The following is a 20,200-nucleotide window of genomic DNA, read 5'->3' as shown; positions in this document are numbered from 1 at the left end:
GTTCCTTACCAGGTCTGATACAAAAAGACGGACTGCTGTACATCGCCGACCACCTGGTAATCCCTCAAGTGAACCCATTACGAGAACAATTGTTCCACCTAGCACATGATGCGTCAGGGCACTTCGGTAGCAACAAAACTTATGCAGCTCTCCGGTCATCATATTACTGGCCCAACATGCACAAGGACCTCATAGAATCATACATCCCAAGCTGCATTGAATGCATGTGGAACAAATCCCCAATGACTTTGGTTGCAGGATCGTTGCACCCCTTGCCAATCCCAGATGCTTGGGGAGACTCTGTTGCAATTGACTTCATCAGACCACTTCCAGAAGACCAAGGCTTCAACATGATTGTGATGATGACCAACCGCCTCAATGCAGATTTGTGCATTATACCTTGTCATGACAACATCTCTGCCGAGCAGTTTGTGATGTTATTCTTCAACCATTGGTACTGCGAGAACAGACTACCTTTAAGCATTGTATCTGATCGTGATAAGCTCTTTCTCTCTCGCTTTTGGAAGTCATTACATAAACTGACAGGTGTTAAACTAAAGATGTCATCCTCTTATCATCCCCAGATGGACGGCACTAGCGAACAGACTAACAAAACGATTAATCAATGCATTAGATACTATGTCAAATGCAACCAGAAGGGATGGGCACGGGCACTACCATGCGTCCATTTTCACATCATGAACTCCATCAACTCGAGCACCAGAATGTTGCCCTTCCAACTACACTTAGGACGATCGCCTTGCATCATACCTCCTCTTGTACAGCCAACCAACAACGACACACCTGAGGAGGAAAGAGCACACTCGCTGATCAGCCAGCTTGAACACGATGTCATGGAGGCACAAGACAACCTCCTCATGGCCAAAGTGTCACAAGCCGTCCAGGTGAACAAGCACCAATCCACAGAGCTGTTGCTAACAGTTGGGGACAAAGTGATGCTATCAATGAAACATTGCCAAAGAGAGTACATGCAAAAAGGTGATAAATGTGTTGCTAAGTTTATGCCCAGATTCGATGGACCATATACCATCCTGCAGACGCACCCGGAAATGTCAACATACACTCTAGACCTGCCGAATTCACCAAACATCTTCCCCACCTTCCACTCCTCACAACTACAACCATACCATGCGAACAACATGACACTATTCCCTTCATGTGACTTCCCTAGGCCCAGACCTGTCGTGACTGAGGACAGACAGATGGAGAACTTCATCAAGAAGATTGTGGATGAGAAAAAAGTCAGTAGAGGAAAAAGGTACCTCATTCGCTGGGTTGGATTTGGTGCCAATGAAGATGAATGGTTACCCTACCGTGACCTAGAAGATTGCAAAGTGCTGGACATCTGGGAACAACAAAAAGAAACTTCATAGAGTGGGAGGGTGTAAGCTGGGCTTACTCATCGGACTCGTTGATTGGACACCGCGCGTTGTTTGCTGCTGTTTGTTCGAGCTCCTATATATACCGAGCTCGTATCGCATGTATTGACTATCATCTCTTATCCTCATTCAATCCCATATGCTTCTACTCGTTACTCTTGTCTGATCTTGAACTTAGTGTTTCTACCCTTGGGTAGTTTCCAGGGATGCAGAAATAGTTGTTATTGACACTAGGACAATATGGAGATCACTCTTCCTCAACCGTTCTCAATTAAGTCATCCAACCCATTTTCGCCTCACCAACTAACCGAGATGGCCTTGAAGACGTGCATTAGGAGGTTGCCCTGAGCCTCGCCCGACTGTCAACATTAGTATTTGCTTCAACGTCTCGAAAAAAAAGCTGGCAGTCACTGTCTTTGATTCGTCACTTCTGATATCTAGCGTGCCTGTCTTCAACTCGATATCTTTTTGACATGATCATCACGGGTCCATCGTTAAATAATCATGGTGCAGGCGGTAGTGCCCGAACTTCAAATGTCCTGGTCATCTGCTGGTCAAATGAGAATGACGAAGAAATGAATCCGTTTCCAAGCTCTATGCACCCTACCAGCTCGGACGCCATTCAGACACAAGCGCAAGCTAAAAACATCGACATAAACGTGAAACATTCAGCCTTACCTCTTACACTAACCTCCAGGACAGTCCGCAGAGTTCCGCGTCTTAACAGTTTCTTTGTGCACCCGTTGATAACAACCCACTGTGGTACATTCTCTCATCAATATCTACTCGCAATATCGTGAAATTTGTCGCACGATGGACGGTGCGCATTCTAATCATGCTGATGCTGCAGCCATAGAATAATACACCTTGTTGTTTATGATCGGGTTCATCGTCATTCAATGACCACCACCATTGCTTTACCCGTAAGGCTAAATCGTTCTACACAACAAGGCAACTGAGACATAGATGAGTGCAGTGAGACATTTAATTGTGGAGGCATTTCTTTGATATCTGTTCCTGTTTCTGGTGTGGGATTGGGTGTTGAGATAGCAGCTAGTAGTTCGGGGTGGGCGATAGCGTATGCTGAGTCGACCGTAGGCGTCATACAAGCAACGATGAAGGCTCTCCTGGCATTGGAGGCAATCGCCGACATCCTGGAGTTAACCTAAATTAAAATCTTCCTTAAGATGATGGTCTACATCATTTAGCATTTGCTTCGCTAGCGCTGGTAAGTTGAGTTAGCGATGTTGTAAGTATGACATATAGCACTATGCACCATATTACTAACTCGATTTGCCGAGGTCAGAACAAGGTGTCTGCCACTACCCGCCACCCTAGGTCCTAAGTATATTAGCAATGAATTACCATGAGAAGGCACAGTCGCATCAACAGCTCGATGTTATGAGAGTGGTGTTTGAGCGTGCAAGGAGAGAACGTAAGGAGTCACCAAATTATAATGCCCCTGACAGGACTGCAAACCAGGGGATAGCGGGCCTGCGTCATAAAGAGTATGGCATGTGCGTCGCGGCACTGGCAAGTTAGACACCTCCAAAATTTCAATTCCACTCGTCAATGCCAGAACGACGGCCTGAAGTGTACACGACTATCTGGATGCATTTAATATGAACATGTATTCAAAATGTGATGTTGCATGTACTTATCGGTAAGTGATCGGCCTAGGAATTGGAGTGGCATGTTCATTGCTGGCATTGGCGCGTTGGACTAAGTTTCCTGTAGTTTGTCAGGCAACTCACCAACGCCCAGAACAACAGCCTGAGGCGAGCGCGATCACCTGAATGCAATTTATGAGCATTGATTGAGAATGAGACATGGCGCGTATCACGCACTTATTTGGAACCGATCAACGTCAGGAGGCGAGTCTCTCCAGTACCCACCACAATATCAAGGACCGCTGAATAAGAACATGTTGACAACACTCACATTTTCTCGCATAACTTAATACATTTGGCCTTAGATGCAATAGTAACAACTGCATACCGACAACGAGTTTGCATTGGTGTCTTCACGGTCGAGCAATCATTGGAAATACCTGGCCGAATACACCCCAATGCAAACGAGATGTTCAGGAACGCGGGAACTGCAGTGATTGGCGATTACCGAAATGACAGTCTGAGGCATGCGAGACAACCTCCATATATATGAGCATGGATTTGAGATAGGAAGCGACACGTACTTGTGAGCAATGGATCAGCGAGGGCAGATAGAGTAGCATCACTAGAGAAAGAAAGAAAAAAAAGAAAAACTGCCTGGGGTCATGACGGTGGTACTCGAGCGTGTGGTGTGATTTGATGCTAATCAACGATCACACTTAAGAACCGCTGAATAATCACGCCCTCAGTTACTAAACTCGTAAGGAACAGAGCAAGAGACGTGAACTGTGATCGCTAGGCAAGTTAGGTTGTTGAGAATGGAAATGAGTGGGGTATGCGACTACCTAGGTGTATATGTCACCCGAGAGTGTCAAACATGGGGCACATACTTGTCAATGGAAAACAGCATTGGCGGGCAGGAGTAGCTCTTGAGTGTGCAGAAGGGGGGAAGGAGAACAATAAGGACAGCTGCCATAAGTGAGAGAGATATCGACGATAGTCCGCGTTTATGTTTGCAGCAGTGAGGATACCTGAGATGCCCGTCTCAGCGGCCTTGGACGTTACAGCTCATCTGAGGAAAAGACAAGGGTCAAAGGAGGGAGAAAGTTGGCACTGAAGGTCAGCGAAGATTTCAAACTCAGCTTGATGCCACAATGTACAATGTGCATGCACTTTGGAGCACGCGAAACAAATTGGATGAATATATGATCCCGTGGAATGTTATGAGAATTTCTGCAATAAATTTCACGTCCCAGCATCATGGAAATAGGAAGCGGAGACAGCTTTGAACTGTATTTGTGATTGTTTGGTATACAGGCGATGACGCCGCATTAATTGACCTCATGCTTCAGATTATAATTTCATAGGTTTGAGATATCATTTTTACCGTCCTAGCTAGGGCCTTTTCACTACTAGTGTTACTCACAGTAAATTTTGCTCTGTAAAACAAACTCGCTAACACCGTCAAAACTCTTGTAAGCAAGCACAGCCGCATGCGGCAGGTTTGGAAGTCAGGCCGGCATCGTGGCTGAGTTCCAAATATGCCTGCTGTTCGCCAACGCCTTCGTCGTTCTGCACGACTTGGAGGCAACCCTCCAGTGCGCTGTAGCCTGAGAGCGATGGACTCCGCCGAGCCATCCACTACCGCCATCTATCTTACAGTGGCCCCTCCACGCATTCCAAATGTGCCGCCAGGGCTCAGCCCCCCCCCTCATATCACTCCACTAAGCCGCCGTCAACTTACAGATTCGCAAATCATTCCTCCCCTGCTAGCGCCCACAGATCCCATTACTTTTGCTGCTCTCGTTCCTTCTGCCCCTCCCACAGAACCCATTACTTTTGCTGCTCTCGTTACTTCTGTCCACCCCGCTCTCGTTACTTCTGCTCCCCCCCCGCTCTCGTTACTTCTGCTCCCCCCCCGCTCTCGTTACTTCTGCTCCCCCCCCCGCTCTCGTTCCTTCTGCCCCTCCCGCTGTAGCTTTTTCTGCCCCTCCGGCTGCTCTCATTCCATCTACCCCTCCCGCTGCTCTCGTTTTGGTTTTTGTGCTGTTCATGCTCCCGCGCTCTGTTTTGATCTCGCGGTGCATTTATTTCACGCTCATTAACTACCATCTACATATTTGTGTAGTAGTATACATGTCTCGAAATTTCACTAAGTGTTTCCAAGTCCGCTGTGTGCCGTGTGTCTTATGCCGAGTTTGTTGAAGACTTAAATGAGCTTTTTTACACGCTTTACCGAGTTTGTTGAAGACTTAAATGAGCTTTTTACACGCTTTACCGAGTTTGTTTTACAGAGCAAAATTTACTTTGAGTAACACTACTATCTACAAACTGTAAAATTTTAACCGAAACACTTGGATCAACCTTTTACAATGGTCATCAATCTATTCACTCGCAAGCCCGATTTACCACCCAGCGCCCAACTACACACACCTCTCCTTTAATTTCCCATACTAGGACTCACCAGTACCCTTCCGCCATCCAATTTCCTGCACTACCAAGCCTGAGCTGGGGGTAGCAGACTCAACAGCTTCATGTATGACCTCGTATGCTCCGTCCCTCCCCAAACCCTACACGCTCACCTCTCCCCAACCTCCGATCCCCCTCCCCATGCATACTCACCACTCTTACTCATTTCTTCCACGAACTCTCCACGCCACCACAGCTTCGTTGCGTATGCTGCTACTAGTACTCCTCCTTTGAATTGTCAAACACCGATACATCCTGCTTCATTCCACATGATGATGAAAGCGCACTCGTCGATCGTCCTGCATATGAAACGTTGTGGGGTTGCTATGGAGGGAACGTCGAAGGGACAGGTGATGTGGGTCTCCCGGGTGAGTGGTGTATCTGAGCAATGCAGCTACCATCAAGGTACAAATGAAAACTACTCGAGGATCTCTGTTTCAAACTAAATAAGTAACCGCCGACTGAGCACACCATCTCTATGGGAAGCGTAGAGCACGTTTCAATCTTAGTTGAGAGCTGAGTTAAGTGCAGTTAATGATTATAGATGCAGAGACAGGGAGACATTGCTGAAATACGTACCAGCGAACCAAGCACGCAAGCTGGCCTTCAAACTATTGTCAGTCTTATCCAGGACGGACTGATACGATTCGATGGCTGCTCTAAAACTACCTGCGCGAAAGAGTGCATAACACTGTTGCTGGTTTGCAGTGTGCCACAAGGACTTGAGGTCCCAGCCAAAGAGCTGCAGAAAACACGCAGTTGAGCACGAAACAATTTTCGGTAGCATCATATCAGCGTACCGCGACAAATTCGTCGTACATCAAATGAATTGGCAATTTGTGGAAGAAAGTGCTAGCATTCACGGCGGCGTTGAAGTGTCCAACAGCTTCGTCGTGGTGCCTGCCACCCAAGGCTATAATTCCCAGTTGGACGCGTAGGTAAGCCTGGTGTACAAAGGGTAAGAGAAATCAATGACAGTACATGAACTTGGTGTGGTCGAGCGCATGGTACTCACTTCCACAATACGACAAGCAACAGGGTCGACATTGGGACACGCCACTAGTTCTTGGATGCGAAGCATTGCCTCTTGATGTTCACCTGCATTGAACAATGCAATGGCCTAAAAACTGCAATGAAGAACGGAGTATATTAGAAAAATATTACGTGCCTTGATCAAGAAAAGGAAGTGGTCCATCTTTAAATCTCCATTTGTGAATATGGACGCGAGATCGAATGATATCCTGGCGGCGAGAACCTGCTGTTTGCCGCAGAGGGCAATGCCCTCGGAGATATGGCCTGCCAACGATGGCTGAATGCTGACGGACTATGCCATCATCAAAGTTAACTTTTGCAAGGAGGTCATGATGGGTCAGCTAGTCTCACCTGAATTGCATCTTTGAGCGCTTGGTCCCAGTCCTTTTTTCGCGCCATAACAAATGAGCGATTGGCATAGGCGGTGTGGTCGTTGGGGTGAGCCACAATATCCAGATTCAGCACCTTTTCAGCGGTAGGCAAGTTCCCAACTATGCACGCATTGCGGGCTGCCGAGTTCATAGCGAGGACCTGGGTAAATCGCATTAATATTGTGTTATAAGAGTCGAGGGTGGGAACATGCCTTGAAATCAGAGTAAGCTTGACCCTTGGTGTAGAAAGGAGGCTTAGGCGATGAATGGGCGAGAAAATGAAAACAAACTCACCCAGTGCGTCACCTGCTCCTTCATGAGGCCATCATTGGGACCATCCTCCGGCAAAGCGTCCTCGGATGTAGGCCACTCTGAGATCTTTTTATCCACACCTCCACTGAGGACGTGCTTGTCATTTGCAGAGAACGTGACGCAGTTCACCTCCCCGGAGTGCTTGAATATGGCAATATTTCGTCCATCCGAGAGTCGCCACAGGCGAACACAGTTGTCAAGAGATGCTGAGGCAAGGAGAGTGCCACTAGAGTTCAGAGAAACGGCGTGAATATTCTTGGAATGGCCCTCCCAGGGATCACCGACCTGCTGCCAGGTCGATGTATCCCACTCTCGTATGGTGGGATCAGTCCTGTTCCCTCCCGAGAGAAGCCGTAAGCCATTGGGCATCCACACGAGTGAGTGGTTGAATCTTCCACCGATCGTTCTCGTCAAATGAGCGGATAGTGTACTGTAACAACCCCTTTGAATTTGGACTATTTGGATATTGTGGTCCGTTGCAATCGCAAGAAGATGGTAATTAGATGGCGAATACCGAACGCAGTGGACATTTCCATAGCAATTGAGTGAATGTTGCACCTCCCACGTTGATGTGCTCCATAGTTTCACGGTGGTGTCAGATGATCCACTGGCGAGCGTGCTGCAGTTGTACCTATCCCGCGGAAAGTCAAGCGAAAATATCCAGCCGTCGTGGGCTTTGATTGCTTGGTCGAGTGGTTCCCCAGTTTGTCCATCCCAGACGATGAGTTCTCCGCTCTCATCACCGCTTGCTATCCATTGCTCATCTCGCGATACCGCCACTGCCCGCACCCGACTGCGATGCCCCTTCATTTTCTTCAACACTAAACCTGTTTTCAAGTCCCACAGACGAAGCATCCCGTCATATGAGCCCGTGACCATGCGTTCGCCCTGGAGGGCTGCGACTCCGACCACGCGATCCTCGTGATCTTCGAATGCCCGAATGGGTGTGGTGTTTGGAATGAGTGCCGCCATTTAGTGGAGCTGCAGTACAGTTGAGGTGGACTTGGTGTGTGGGAGGGATGGCGTCTTGCTCGAAGTTCCAGAGGTGCATGTGATGGGGCATTTTAAACCTGTTTCATAGCATTAGCCTCTCACTAGACGCCTAAACAATGACGCTATTATCATAAGTACCTTGCTTGATGATGTAAACCGTTGAGTGAGCTCATGCGTTCAAGTCATGTCGCCGCAACTTTCCACATTAGTCAATGAGCCTGATCGTGGTCGTTTCAGGGGTCCACATGGCAGATAGGAAGACGACATACACGGTTCACCTGACTCACCTGATTTGCCATACCATCGAATTTTATTGAAGTCGTCACCCAAAGACGTAGTATTCCACCTGGTCACATGTCGGGCTTCCATCATCTGGAACATTCGTAGCGGAGATTCTGCGTTTGTGAGATTTCCTCTGGCTGTCAGCATCTTGCCATTAGCATTGAAGATAATCGATAATCGATCGTTTCAAACTCTGATTAACGATCATCGAATAGGTGTTTATTATTCATCCCAAGTCAGCTATTTCGGATTCGGGATTTTGAATCAGCAACTCGAAGACATGTTGTTTCCCGGATTCAGGTGGTTTAGGATGGTAATCAGTATGGCGACAATCTTCTAAGATGGTCCCATCGGTTTATGTTTCCACTCTAGCGCATGCAATTCTACACGGAACCGTTATGGATGTTGCATATAGGTTTCCTAACATAATACAAATTGCATACCATATGTAGTTGTCGTGCCATGGATGGTCGAGTTTGTGATATTCGAGCCTACTTTTGCAAATAGAAGCACTGGAACCAGCTGTGCCTATGACGGGCCTATCGAACATGGTCAGTATGGACAAATTAGAGGGATATTTGTGACTTGCCTGAGCCTCCCACAGGACCCCCTACTCTCACATTCAATTTCTGTGTTTCGACATCCCAGACCTCAAGGCATGCATATGCTTACACTGTATGCTCACAGAATGTTATGAGATTTTCTGCAGTAAAACACGTTCCAACGTCATGCAAATGAGGAAGCACAGAAATAGCATCATGGTGGGGACTGGGAGTAGCTTCGTCTGTATTTGCAATTGTTTGGTATATAGGCGGTGTGCTGCACGCATTGACTTCGAGCATGCTCCAGATTATCATTTCATAGCTTTTAGATATTGTTTCTAGTACCGTACTTCCTCTGTTCACTATTATCTACCAATTGTACGTATTCAATCGTACATTTTTCACCGAAACACTCAGATCAATGTTTTACGATGGTTTTCAGTCTATTCACTCGCAAGCCCGATTCACCACCAACATCAACGCCCAACCATACACACCCTGTCCCTCAATTCACCACACTGACTCTCTAGTACCTCTATTGCCAACTCCACCTAATTCCTGCACCACAGAGACCGAGCCCTAACAGACCTAACAGCCTTGATGACTTCATACACTGTGTCCTTGCTCAAACCTCACATGTGCATACTCACCGCTCTCACCAATTTCTTCAACGAACTTTCCCAGCCACTACAACTCCAGTACATGCACTGCCACTCCTCATTTGAATTGTCAAACACTGATACGTCTTGCCACATTCCACATGACGATGAAAGCGCACTCGTCAATCGTGCTGTGCATGAAACATCCTGGTGCTGTTGTGGAGGGAGCATCGAAGGCACAGGTGATATGGGTCCCCCGAGTGGGTGGTGTTATCCAGCGCCTCGCGTATGATCATCATATGGAATATTCACAACAAGTTAGATTACACGTCTAACAATCGCGCTTAGCTCAGCCTGAAATATCAAGACAGACGCGCGAGACGATGTGCAGAAATGGTTTCAAGTGAAAGCAAAGAGACTCCGAAACATAGGGTAAACATGTTCGAGTTGGCCAGTATATTATGACACAAGGACCAAGGGCTATTCAAGCAATATAACTACCGTCAAGGTATAAATGAAAATTATTCGAGGATCCCTCTGTTTCAAACTACGAGTAATCGCTCGATGCGAGTGCGTTTCGATCACACTGGAGAGCTGAGTAAAGTGCGATGTATGATTATTGACCGACAGACGGGGTAACATTACTGAAGTACTTACCAGTGAACCCAGCACGAAAGCCGGCCTTCATATCTTCATCAGTCTTATCCATGATGGACTGATAACACTCCATGCCTGCTCCAAAACTACCCGCTCGAAAGAGTGCATAACACTGTTGTTGGTTCGCGGTGTGCCACAAGGACTTGAGGCCCCAGCCAAAGAGCTGTGGAAAACACGCAGTTGAGCATGAAACAATTTTCGGTGGCGTCATATCAGCGTACCATGACAAATTCGTCGTACATCAAATGAATTGGCAATTTGTAAAAGAATGTGCTAGCATTCACGGCGGCATTGAAGTGTCCAACAGCTTCGTCGTGGCGCCTGCCACCCAAGGCTATGATTCCCAGTTGGACGCGTAGGTAAGCCTGGTGTACAAAGGGTAAGAGAAATCAATGACAGTACATGAACCTGGTATGATCGAGCGCATGGTACTCACTTCCACGACACGACAAGCAACAGGATCGACATTGGGACAGGCAGCTAGCTCTACGATGCGAAGCATTGCCTCTTGATGTTCACCTGCATTGAACAACGCAATGGACTAAAATCCACAATGGAGCACGGAATATGTTACATAAATATTACGTGCCTTGATCAAGAAAAGAAAGTGATCGGTCTGTAAATCTCCGTTCGTGAACAGGGATGCGAGGTCAAATGATATCCTTGCGGCCAGAACCTGCTTTTGTCCACAGAGGGCAATGCCCTTAGAGATATGGCCTACCAACGATGGCTGGATGCTGATGGACTAAGCCATCATCAAAGTGAACTTTTGTAAGGAGGTCATGATGAGTCAGTCAAACTCACCTGAATTGCATCTTGAAACGCTTGGTTCCACTCACATTTTCGCGCCATAACAAATGCGCGATTGGCATAGGAGGTGTGATCATTGGGATGAGCCCCAATATCCAGATTTAGCACCTTTTCAGCAGTAGGCCAGTCCCCAACTATGCACGCATCGCGTACTGTCGAGTTCATAGTGAGGACCTGCGTAAAACATGCTTACATTGCGTTATAAGAGTCAAAGGTGGGAACATGCCTTGAAATCAGAGTATGCTTCAGCCTTGGAATAAAAAAGCCGCTTTAGATGATGAATGGGCAGGAAAATGAAAACGAACTTACCTGGTGCGTTGCCTGCTCCGTCATGAGGCCATCCTTTGGATCATTTTCTGGCAAAGCGTCCTCGGATATTGGCCACTCTGAAATCTTTTTATCCACACCTCCACTGAGGACGTGCTTGCCATCCGCAGAGAACGTGACGCAGTTCACCTCCCCGGAGTGCTTGAATATGGCAATGTTTCGTCCATCCGAGAGTCGCCACAGGCGGACACAGTTGTCATGAGATGCGGAGGCGAGGAGAGTGCTACTAGAGTTCAGAGAAATGGCGTGGATATTCTTGAAATGGCCCTTCCAGGGTTCACCGACCTGCAGCCAGGTCGATGTATCCCACTCTCGTATGGTGGGATCAGCCCGGTTACCCCCCGAGAAAAGCCGTGAACCATCGGGCGTCCACGCGAGTGAGTAGTTGAATCTTCCATCAATCGTTCTCATCAACTGAGTGGGGAATGGAGATGTGGGTTTGTAATGATATGTGTCATAGTAATTGTTGTAAATCTGGACATTATGGTCCGTTGCAATCGCAAGAAGTGTATAGTCGCTACATGGCGAATACCGAACGCAGTGGACATTTCCGCCACAACAATTGGGTGAACTTCGCAAGCACCACTGGTTCCATACGTCCCATAGCTTCGTGGTGGTGTCGGATGATCCACTGGCTAGCGCCCTGGAATCCCGCGAAAAGTCAAGCGAGAATATCCAGCCGTCGTGGGCTTTGATTGCTTGGTTGAGTAGTTCCCCAGTTTGTCCATTCCAGGCGATGAGCTCTCCGCTCTCATCACCGCTTGCTATCCAATTTCCATTTGGTGAAACAGCCAATGCCCGCACCCGACTGTGGTGCCCTTCCATCTTCTTCAACACTATACCTGTGTTCAAGTCCCACAGACGAAGCATCCCGTCATATGAGCCCGTGACCATACGTTCGAGTTTATCATAATTGCGGAACACCGCAACTGCGACCACACGATCCCCGTGATCTTCAAATGCTCGAATGGGTGAGATGTTTGGAATGAGTGCCGCCATTTTAGTGGAGCTGCAGCACAGTTGAAGTGGACTTGGTGTGCGGGGGGGTTGGGTCTTACACGAAGTTGCAGAGGTGCGTGTGATGGGGCATTTTAAACCTGCTTTATAGCATTAACCTCTCACTAGACGCCGAACAGTGACGCTATTATCATAAGTACCTTGCTTGATGATCTAAACGGATGAATTCATTCGTTCAAGTCATGTCGCCGTAACTTTCTGCATTAGTCAACGAGCTTGATCGTAGTTGTTTCAGGGTTCCATGCGGCAGATAGGAAGATACACGGTCCACCTGATCCACCTGATTGACCATGCCTTCGTATTCTAATAAAGTCGTCACCCAAAGATGTAGTATTCCACCCAGTGACGTGTTGAGCTTCTGTTCTCTAGAACGTTTGTAGCGGAAATCCTACGGTTGCGAGGCTTCCTTTGATCTCTTCTGATTGTCAGCATCATCGGTATGTGTGATATTCCATTAACATTGCAGATAGTCAATCGTTTTAAACTCTGATTAGCGATCATCAAATAGATATTCACTATTCATCCCGAGTCAACTAGAATGAATGTCGGTGTGATAAGAGAGCCGGACAATCATTACCCAATTCCTGCGCCACCGAGATCGAGCCCGAACCCGAGGTAACAGACCCAACAGCCTTGCACGACCTCGTACACTCCATCCCTCCCCAAACCCTACATGCATACACACTCACTCACCTCTCCCGACCTCCGATCCCCCACTGATACCCCCTCCCTGCGCGTACTCACCGCTCTCACCCATTTCTTCCACGAATTCTCCTCGCCACCACAACTCCATTGCGTGCGCTGCCACTCCTCCTTCTGTGAATTGTCAAACACTGATACGTCTGGCCGCACTCCACATGCCGACGAAAGCGCACTAGTCGATCGTGCTGTGTATGAAACGTTGTAGGGCTGCCGTGGAGGGAGTGTCGAAGGGACAGTTGATATGAGTCCCCCGGATGGGTGGTGTTATCCAGTACCTCATCGTATGATGACTCCCAAAACACTCACTTAATACCTGGACGCTCAAGCGCTCATTGTCTGTTACCCTTAGTCTTCTATCCGAGACTGGGGGTATGTCCATTCATCAACAGTTATCTCACTCATACTAACTTAGTATTGTAGACTTATCATACCTGTGTCCAGGTCAGGTATTTTTCCAACGAGCACCGAGGGCTATTGGAGCAATGCAGCTACTGTCAAGGTACAAGTGAAAACTACTCGGGGATCTCTTTGTTTCAAACTATATAAGAACCGTTCGTTGCAAGCGCACCATCTCCATGGGAAGTATAGAGTGTATTTCGATCTTACTTGAGAGCTGAGTGCAGTGTAGTTGGTGATTATAAGTGGAGAGACGGGGAGACATTACTGAAATACTCACTAGTGAACCCAGCACGAAAGCCGGCCTTCATATCCTCGTCAGTCTTATCCATGATGGACTGATAACATTCGATGGCTGCTCCAAAACTACCTGCTCGAAAGAGCGCATAACATTGTTGTTGGCTCGCGGTGTGCCACAAGGACTTGAGGTCCCAGCCAAAGAGCTGCGGAAAACGTGCAGTTGAGTACGAAATAATTTTCGGTTGCGTCATATCAGCGTACCGCGACAAATTCGTCGTACATCAAATGAATCGGCGATTTGTAAAAGAAAGCACTAGCATTAACGGCGGCAGTGAAGTGTTCGACAGCTTCGTTGTGGCGCCCATCATCCAAGGCAATGTTTCCCAATTGGACGCGTAGGTAGGCCTGGTGTGCGAAGGGCAAGAGAAATCAATGACAGCACATGAACCTAGTGTGATCGAGCGCATGGTACTCACTTCCACGATGCGACAAGCAACACGATCAACATTGGGACACGCAACTAGCTCTCCGATGCGACACATTGCCTCTTGATGTTCATCTGCGTTGAACAACGCAATGGACTAAAAAACCGCAATGAAGCACGGAGCACGTTAGAAAAATATGACATGCCTTAATCAGGAAAAGGAAGTGATCAGTCTTCAAATCTCCGTTCGTAAACATGGATGCGAGATCAAATGATACCCTTGCGGCTAGAACCTGCTTTTTTCCGCAGAGGGCAATGCCCTTGGAGATATGGCCTACCAACGATGGCCGAATGCTGACGGACTATGCCATGATCAAAGTTAACTGTCGCAAGAAAGTTATGATGAGTCAGTCAGCCTCACCTGAACTGCATCTTGAAGCGCTTGGTCCCAGTCGCACTTTCGCGCCACAAGACATGCGCGATTAGCATAAGCGTTGTGATCGTTGGCGTCAGCGTCAATATCTAGATCTAGCACCTTTTCAGCAGTAGGCAAGTCCCCAGCTATGCACGCGTTGCGGACTGCCGACTTCATAGCGAGGATCTGCGCAAATCATATGCACATTGCGTTATACGAGCCAAAGGTGGGCACGTACCTTGAAATCAGAGTGGGCTTGAGCCTTGGCATAAAAAAACATTTAGATTATGAATGGGCGGAAAACGGAAAACAAATTTACCTGGTGCGTCGCCTGCTCCTTCATGAGGCTATCCTTTGGACCATCCTGGTGTAAAGCCGCGTCCTCGGATGTTGGCCACTCTGAGATCTTTTTATCCACACCTCCGCTGAGGATGTGCTTGTCATCCAAAGAGAACGTGACGCAGTTCACCTCCCCAGAGTGCTTGAGTATGGCAATGTTTCGTCGATCTGAGAGCCGCCACAGGCGGACACGGTTGTCATGAGATGCAGAGGCAAGGAGAGTGCCGCTAGAGTTCAGAGAAATGGCGTGGATATTCTTGAAATGGCCCTTCCAGGGTTCACCGACCTGCCGCCAGGTCGATGAATTCCACTCTCGTATAGTAGGATCAGTCCCATTCCCCCCGAGAAAAGCCGTGAGCCATCGGGCGTCCACGCGAGTGAGTAGTTGAATTCTCCACCGATCGTTCCTGTCAAACGAGCGGAAAATGGACCCCAACTGTAATCTTTGTAAATTTGGACTATTTGAACATTGTGGTCCGTTGCAATCGCAAGACAACTGCAGCTAGACGGCGAATACCGAATGCAGTGGACATTTCCATAGCAACTGAGCGAATGTTCCACCCGCCACGTTGATGTGCTCCATAGCTTCATGGTAGTGTCAGATGATCCACTGGCCAGCGTGCTGCAGTTGTACCTATCCCGCGAAAAGTCAAGTGAAAATATCCAGCCGTCATGGGCTTTGATTGCTTGGTTGAGTAGTTCCCCAGTTTGTCCATTCCAGGCGATGAGCTCTCCGCTCTCATCACCGCTTGCTATCCAGCACCCATTTGGTGAAACAGCCAATGCCCGCACCCGACTGCGATGCCCCTCCATCTTCTTCAACACTAAACCCGTTTTCAAGTCCCACAGCCGAAGCATCCCGTCATACGAGCCCGTGACCATGCGTTCGCCCTGGAGGGCTGCAACTCCGACCACGCGATCCTCGTGATCTTCAAATGCCCGAATGGGCGTGGTGCTCGGAATGAGTGCTGCCATTTAGTAGAGCTGCAACACAGATGAGGTAGGCTTGGTGTGTGTGGGGGGATGGCGTCTTGGTCGAAGTTGCGGAGGTGCGTATGATGTGGTATTTCAAACCTGCTTTATAGCATTAACCTCTCACTAGATGCCCAAACAGTGACGCTATTATCATAGGTACCTTCTTCAATGATCTAAACGAGTGAGCTCATACGTCGAAGTCGTGTCGGCGTAACTTTCCACATTAGTCAATGAGCTTGATTCAGGATTCCATGCGGTAGATAGGGAGACACACGGTCCACCTGATCCACCTGATTGGCCATGCACCTCGAATTCTAATCAAATCGTCACCCAAAGACGTAGTATTCCACCGGCGACATGTTGAGCTTCTGTTCTCTGGAACATTCGCAGCGGAGATCCTACGGTTGCGAGGTTTCCTTTGATCTCCTCTGGTTATCAACATCATGCCAGGTGTGTGTGATTTGCCATTAGCATCGAAGATAATCGATCATTTCAAACTTTGATTAACGACCATCAAATAGATGTTTACTATTCATCCCGAGTCAACTAGAGCGAATGTCGGTGTGATAAGAGGGCCGGACAATCGTTAAGAGAGCAGATTTCTAATCTGTTCTGGTGTCGTTGGCCGTGACTATTTAGGACAGACCTTGAAGGATTCATCCATGCGTGAATATTCAAGGTGTGGTGAAAGGAAAAGATTATCAATATTGTTGAGCAGGTTTCGGGCCTGCGACAATCTCTGTCATGTCTAATTGGCTAAGCCTGGTGAAGATGGACATCTACAAATCGAAGAACACCATGGATTGGCAGTCATTTTCCAATGCAAAACAAAATAAAAAGACCAAGTCGAGGGCCGCCATTACAATGTTATCAATGCCGTAGGATAACGTGGAGACCACATTTCCCTATGCCATCCTCTGAATCGTCCTCGGGTACACACTCCCCCAACCCTTTTTGCCTCTCCAACCAACTGACACAGCCATGGATAGGTGCATTGGGAGGTTATCCAGCACCTCGTCGTATGACCACCCAAGCCCGTGCCGATGGCATCAGTATTAATATTAGTATTCACTATGATCGCTTTCTTCGACTCGCCGCTGCTCTTGTCTCAAAACACTGTACAGCCACTGATAAAAACACACCATGGCACCTCCTTTGGCTCGTCAATGTCCACTCGCAGCGTCGTGAAGTTCGTCATACAATGGACGGCGTACGTTGCTGAAACCTGTTCTACGCCATTGTCAGCGAAACTTTCATTAGCCAAGTACATATGAAAGAGCAATACCTCACGCGTCGCAACCTGTCAGAAACCCTCACATTAATAGTGATAGCAACGGACGACTTACCCAAGAGCGCTTTGCCTGCTGGAGCCGATTCGGAACATAGCTTATTCCCGCTGGAAATTCAAAATACCCGTAATGCTAAATCATTCAGTTACACAGGAAGGGAAGTGAGCGCATTGAGACAGAATAGAGACATACACATCATACAAGCTAATATTGGTCATCGACGAAGGCTCTCCTTGGAATCGCTGTTAACCTAGACTAACTTAGAGATAACATCTACATCATTTAGCATTTACTTCGCCAGCACTGGCGAAGTTGAGTTAGTGATGTTGTTATAGTGTAACACCATGCATCACTCCTAACTCAATTCGAGGTGTCCGCCACCGCCCGCTAGCCTAAGTATGTTAGTAATAAGTCACCATGAGAAGACGCAGTCGCATCAACAGCTCGACGTTACGAGAGTGACACTTGATCGTGCAAGGAGGAATCACCAAATAAGGACGCCCGCGAACCAGGTGGAGATGGTGGATAACGGGTCTGCATCATAAAGAGTACAGCACGTGCGTCGCTGGCGCTGGCGAGTTAAAATGGATCCGAAATTTCAACCCCACTCGTCAATGTTAGAACGACAACCTGAAGCGTGCGCGACTAGCTGGATGCATTGATGTAATTTGAACATGGATTTAGAGTGTGATGTTAAACATACTTGTCAGCAACTGATCAACGCGGGAATTGGTGTGGCATGTTCATCGCTAGCATTGGCAAGTTGAATTAAGTTTATCAGGCAACTCGCCAACTTACCAGCGCCAGAACGACAGCCCGAAGCGTGCACGACCACCTGGATGTAATTCATGAGCATCAATTCAGAATGGGACACAGCACATGCCACGTGCTTATTCGCAACTGATCAGTGCCAGGAGGCGAGTCTTTCCAGTACCCACAAACTCCTGGGGCGCCAGATAAGAACACTCTGACAACACTCGCATTTTCTCGCAGAACCTCGAACCCATGCGACGGATGCGACAGTAACGACTGGATATCGACAATAAGTTTGCATTGGTGTCTTTGCGGTCGAGCAATCATTGGATTTCACAGGGCCGCATACACCCCAATGCAAACAAAATGTTCAGCGAGTAGAAATGATTGACGTTTAGCGCTAGTGAGTTGGGTCGAGAGTCAATTACCTCTGCCCATTTCACCAGCGCCAAAACAATAGCCTGAGGCGTGCGAGACAATCTGTATGTATGCGAGTATGTATTTGAGATAGGAAACGATACGCACTTGTGAGCAATGGATCGGCGAGGGCAGACAAAGTAGTATCACTAAAAAAAGCAAGAAAAATTGCTCGGGGTCACGACGGCGGCACTTGAGTGTGCGGTGTGATTGGATGCTAATCAACAAGCAAACTAAAGAACCGCTGAATGAAAACGCCCTCAGTTACTAGACTTGTAATGAGCAGAGCAAGAGACGCGAGTTGTGATCACTTCACAAGTTAGGCTGTTAAATGTGGAACTCCAAACGTGCCAGCATCAGAACGAGCGGGGTACGCGACTGCCTAGGTACATGTTACTCCAAGAATTTCAAACATGGGGCGTGCACTTGTCAATGAAAAATAGCATCGGCTGGCGAGAGTAGCTCTTGAGTGTGCAGAAGTGAAGGAGAACAATGAACAAGGACGGTTGCCATGACTGAGAAGGATATCGACGACAGGTGACAAAGACGATAGCTAGCGTCTATCTCTGAGGGAGTGAGGATATCTGAGACGCCCGACGTTGGACCTTGCAGCTCATCTGAGGAAAAGACAAGGAACAAAGGAGGGCACTGAAGTATTTATAAATCAGCGAAGATTTGAACTCAGCTTGATATCGCAATGTGCAATGCGCATGCACTCTGGAGCACGCGAAACGAATTGCATGCTTACATCGCGGAACGTTATGAGAGTTTCTGCAACAAAACACGTTCCAGCATGGTGGTATCTGTATTTGTGATTGTTTGGTACACAGGCAGTTTGCACGCATTGACCTCGAGGAGGTGCATGCTCCTGATTATATTTTCATAGCTCTTAGATATCGTTTCTACCGCCCTTCCTTTGTTCACTATTATCTACCAACTGTACATTTTTAACCGAAACACTCAGATCAACGTTTTACGATGGTCTTCAGTCTCTTCGCTCGCAAGCCGATTCACCACCCACGCTCAACTACACACACCCTCTCCCTCAATTTCCCACACTGACTCACCAGTACCCCTCTTGCCAACGCCACCACCCAATTCTTGCACCACAGAGACCGAGCCCGAACCCGAGGTAACAGACTCAACAGCCCTGTATGACCTCGTACGCTCCCGTCCCTCCCCCAAACCCTACATGCATACACCCCTCGCCCCACTCTCCCGATTCCGATCCCCACTAATACCCACCTCCCCGCGCATACTCACCGCTCTCGCCCATTTCTTACACGAAACTCTCCCGCCACCACAACTCCATTGCGTGCGCTGTCACTCCTCTTTCTTTGAACTTTCAAATACAGACACGTCCTGCCGCATTCCAATGACGATGAAAGCGCACTTGTCGATCGTGCTGCGTATGAAACGTTGTGGTCCTGCTGTGGAGGGAGTGTCGAAGGGACAGGTGATATGGGTCCCCCTGATGGTTGGTGTTATGAGGGAAGACACACAGTGAGTATCATCCCGTCTTTCAGATTCAAACACTGATTCCAGATTTATAGACAGACACCAAACGCGCACGTTTTCCGTGCAGATTCTACCATCCACGACGATAAACTAGTCTCCTGCGCTACAAGGGGATGCCATGGCCGCAAACGCAAGCGGAGCGCATCCGTCTCCAGCGATGATCTGAGCGCCAGCATAAGGAAGAAAGACAAAGACAAGGTAAACGCAAAAGCAAGTGTCGATGCTTCACCCAAGTCAGCCCGCAAACCCACTTCAAAAGCATCCACACCCAGCCATACACCCAAACCCCTCTCGAGATCCAGTACACTCAT

The 20,200-nt window shown here is 48.0% G+C and overlaps 5 protein-coding genes across 5 annotated transcripts; 3 read left to right on the top strand and 2 right to left on the bottom strand.

Moving 5' to 3' along the window:
• Window positions 1–1,902: 1,902 nt before the first annotated feature.
• On the bottom strand, window positions 1,903–3,415 carry BJ212DRAFT_1304906 (uncharacterized protein; the record flags this gene model as incomplete). Its single annotated transcript, XM_041333692.1, has 9 exons — window positions 1,903–2,003; window positions 2,092–2,130; window positions 2,159–2,339; window positions 2,383–2,565; window positions 2,689–2,741; window positions 2,880–3,003; window positions 3,155–3,192; window positions 3,248–3,282; window positions 3,342–3,415. 9 exons carry the CDS (start codon window positions 3,413–3,415, stop codon window positions 1,903–1,905), a joined length of 828 nt encoding a protein of 275 aa, XP_041186203.1.
• Window positions 3,416–4,377: 962 nt separating this feature from the next.
• On the top strand, window positions 4,378–5,115 carry BJ212DRAFT_1581374 (uncharacterized protein; the record flags this gene model as incomplete). The annotated part of the gene is made up of 1 exon (XM_041342306.1): window positions 4,378–5,115. Exon 1 carries the CDS (start codon window positions 4,552–4,554, stop codon window positions 5,113–5,115), a length of 564 nt encoding a protein of 187 aa, XP_041186202.1. The 5' UTR covers window positions 4,378–4,551.
• A 4,173-nt stretch (window positions 5,116–9,288) lies between these two features.
• Window positions 9,289–10,355, top strand: BJ212DRAFT_1398181 (uncharacterized protein). The gene is made up of 3 exons (XM_041337265.1): window positions 9,289–9,389; window positions 9,454–10,204; window positions 10,268–10,355. Exon 2 carries the CDS (start codon window positions 9,612–9,614, stop codon window positions 9,900–9,902), a length of 291 nt encoding a protein of 96 aa, XP_041186201.1. The 5' UTR covers window positions 9,289–9,389; window positions 9,454–9,611; the 3' UTR covers window positions 9,903–10,204; window positions 10,268–10,355.
• Window positions 10,356–11,347: 992 nt separating this feature from the next.
• Window positions 11,348–15,819, bottom strand: BJ212DRAFT_1286129 (quinon protein alcohol dehydrogenase-like superfamily; the record flags this gene model as incomplete). The annotated part of the gene is made up of 5 exons (XM_041331922.1): window positions 11,348–11,713; window positions 12,002–12,232; window positions 13,115–13,167; window positions 15,019–15,223; window positions 15,499–15,819. The coding sequence occupies 5 exons, from the start codon at window positions 15,817–15,819 to the stop codon at window positions 11,348–11,350; spliced, it is 1,176 nt and encodes a 391-aa protein (XP_041186200.1).
• A 2,855-nt stretch (window positions 15,820–18,674) lies between these two features.
• On the top strand, window positions 18,675–20,087 carry BJ212DRAFT_1591331 (uncharacterized protein; the record flags this gene model as incomplete). The annotated part of the gene is made up of 4 exons (XM_041342514.1): window positions 18,675–19,229; window positions 19,336–19,503; window positions 19,727–19,874; window positions 19,917–20,087. Coding segments are annotated over exons 1-4 (648 nt in total), but the record flags the coding sequence as incomplete, so codon positions are not given.
• Between the last annotated feature and the right edge of the window lie 113 nt (window positions 20,088–20,200).

Source organism: Suillus subaureus (assembly GCF_016647635.1).
Source record: "Suillus subaureus strain MN1 chromosome Unknown BJ212scaffold_84, whole genome shotgun sequence".
Lineage (NCBI taxonomy): Eukaryota > Fungi > Basidiomycota > Agaricomycetes > Boletales > Suillaceae > Suillus > Suillus subaureus.
Note: the sequence above shows the minus strand (reverse complement) of the source record. Positions and strands in the feature narration are given on the sequence as shown.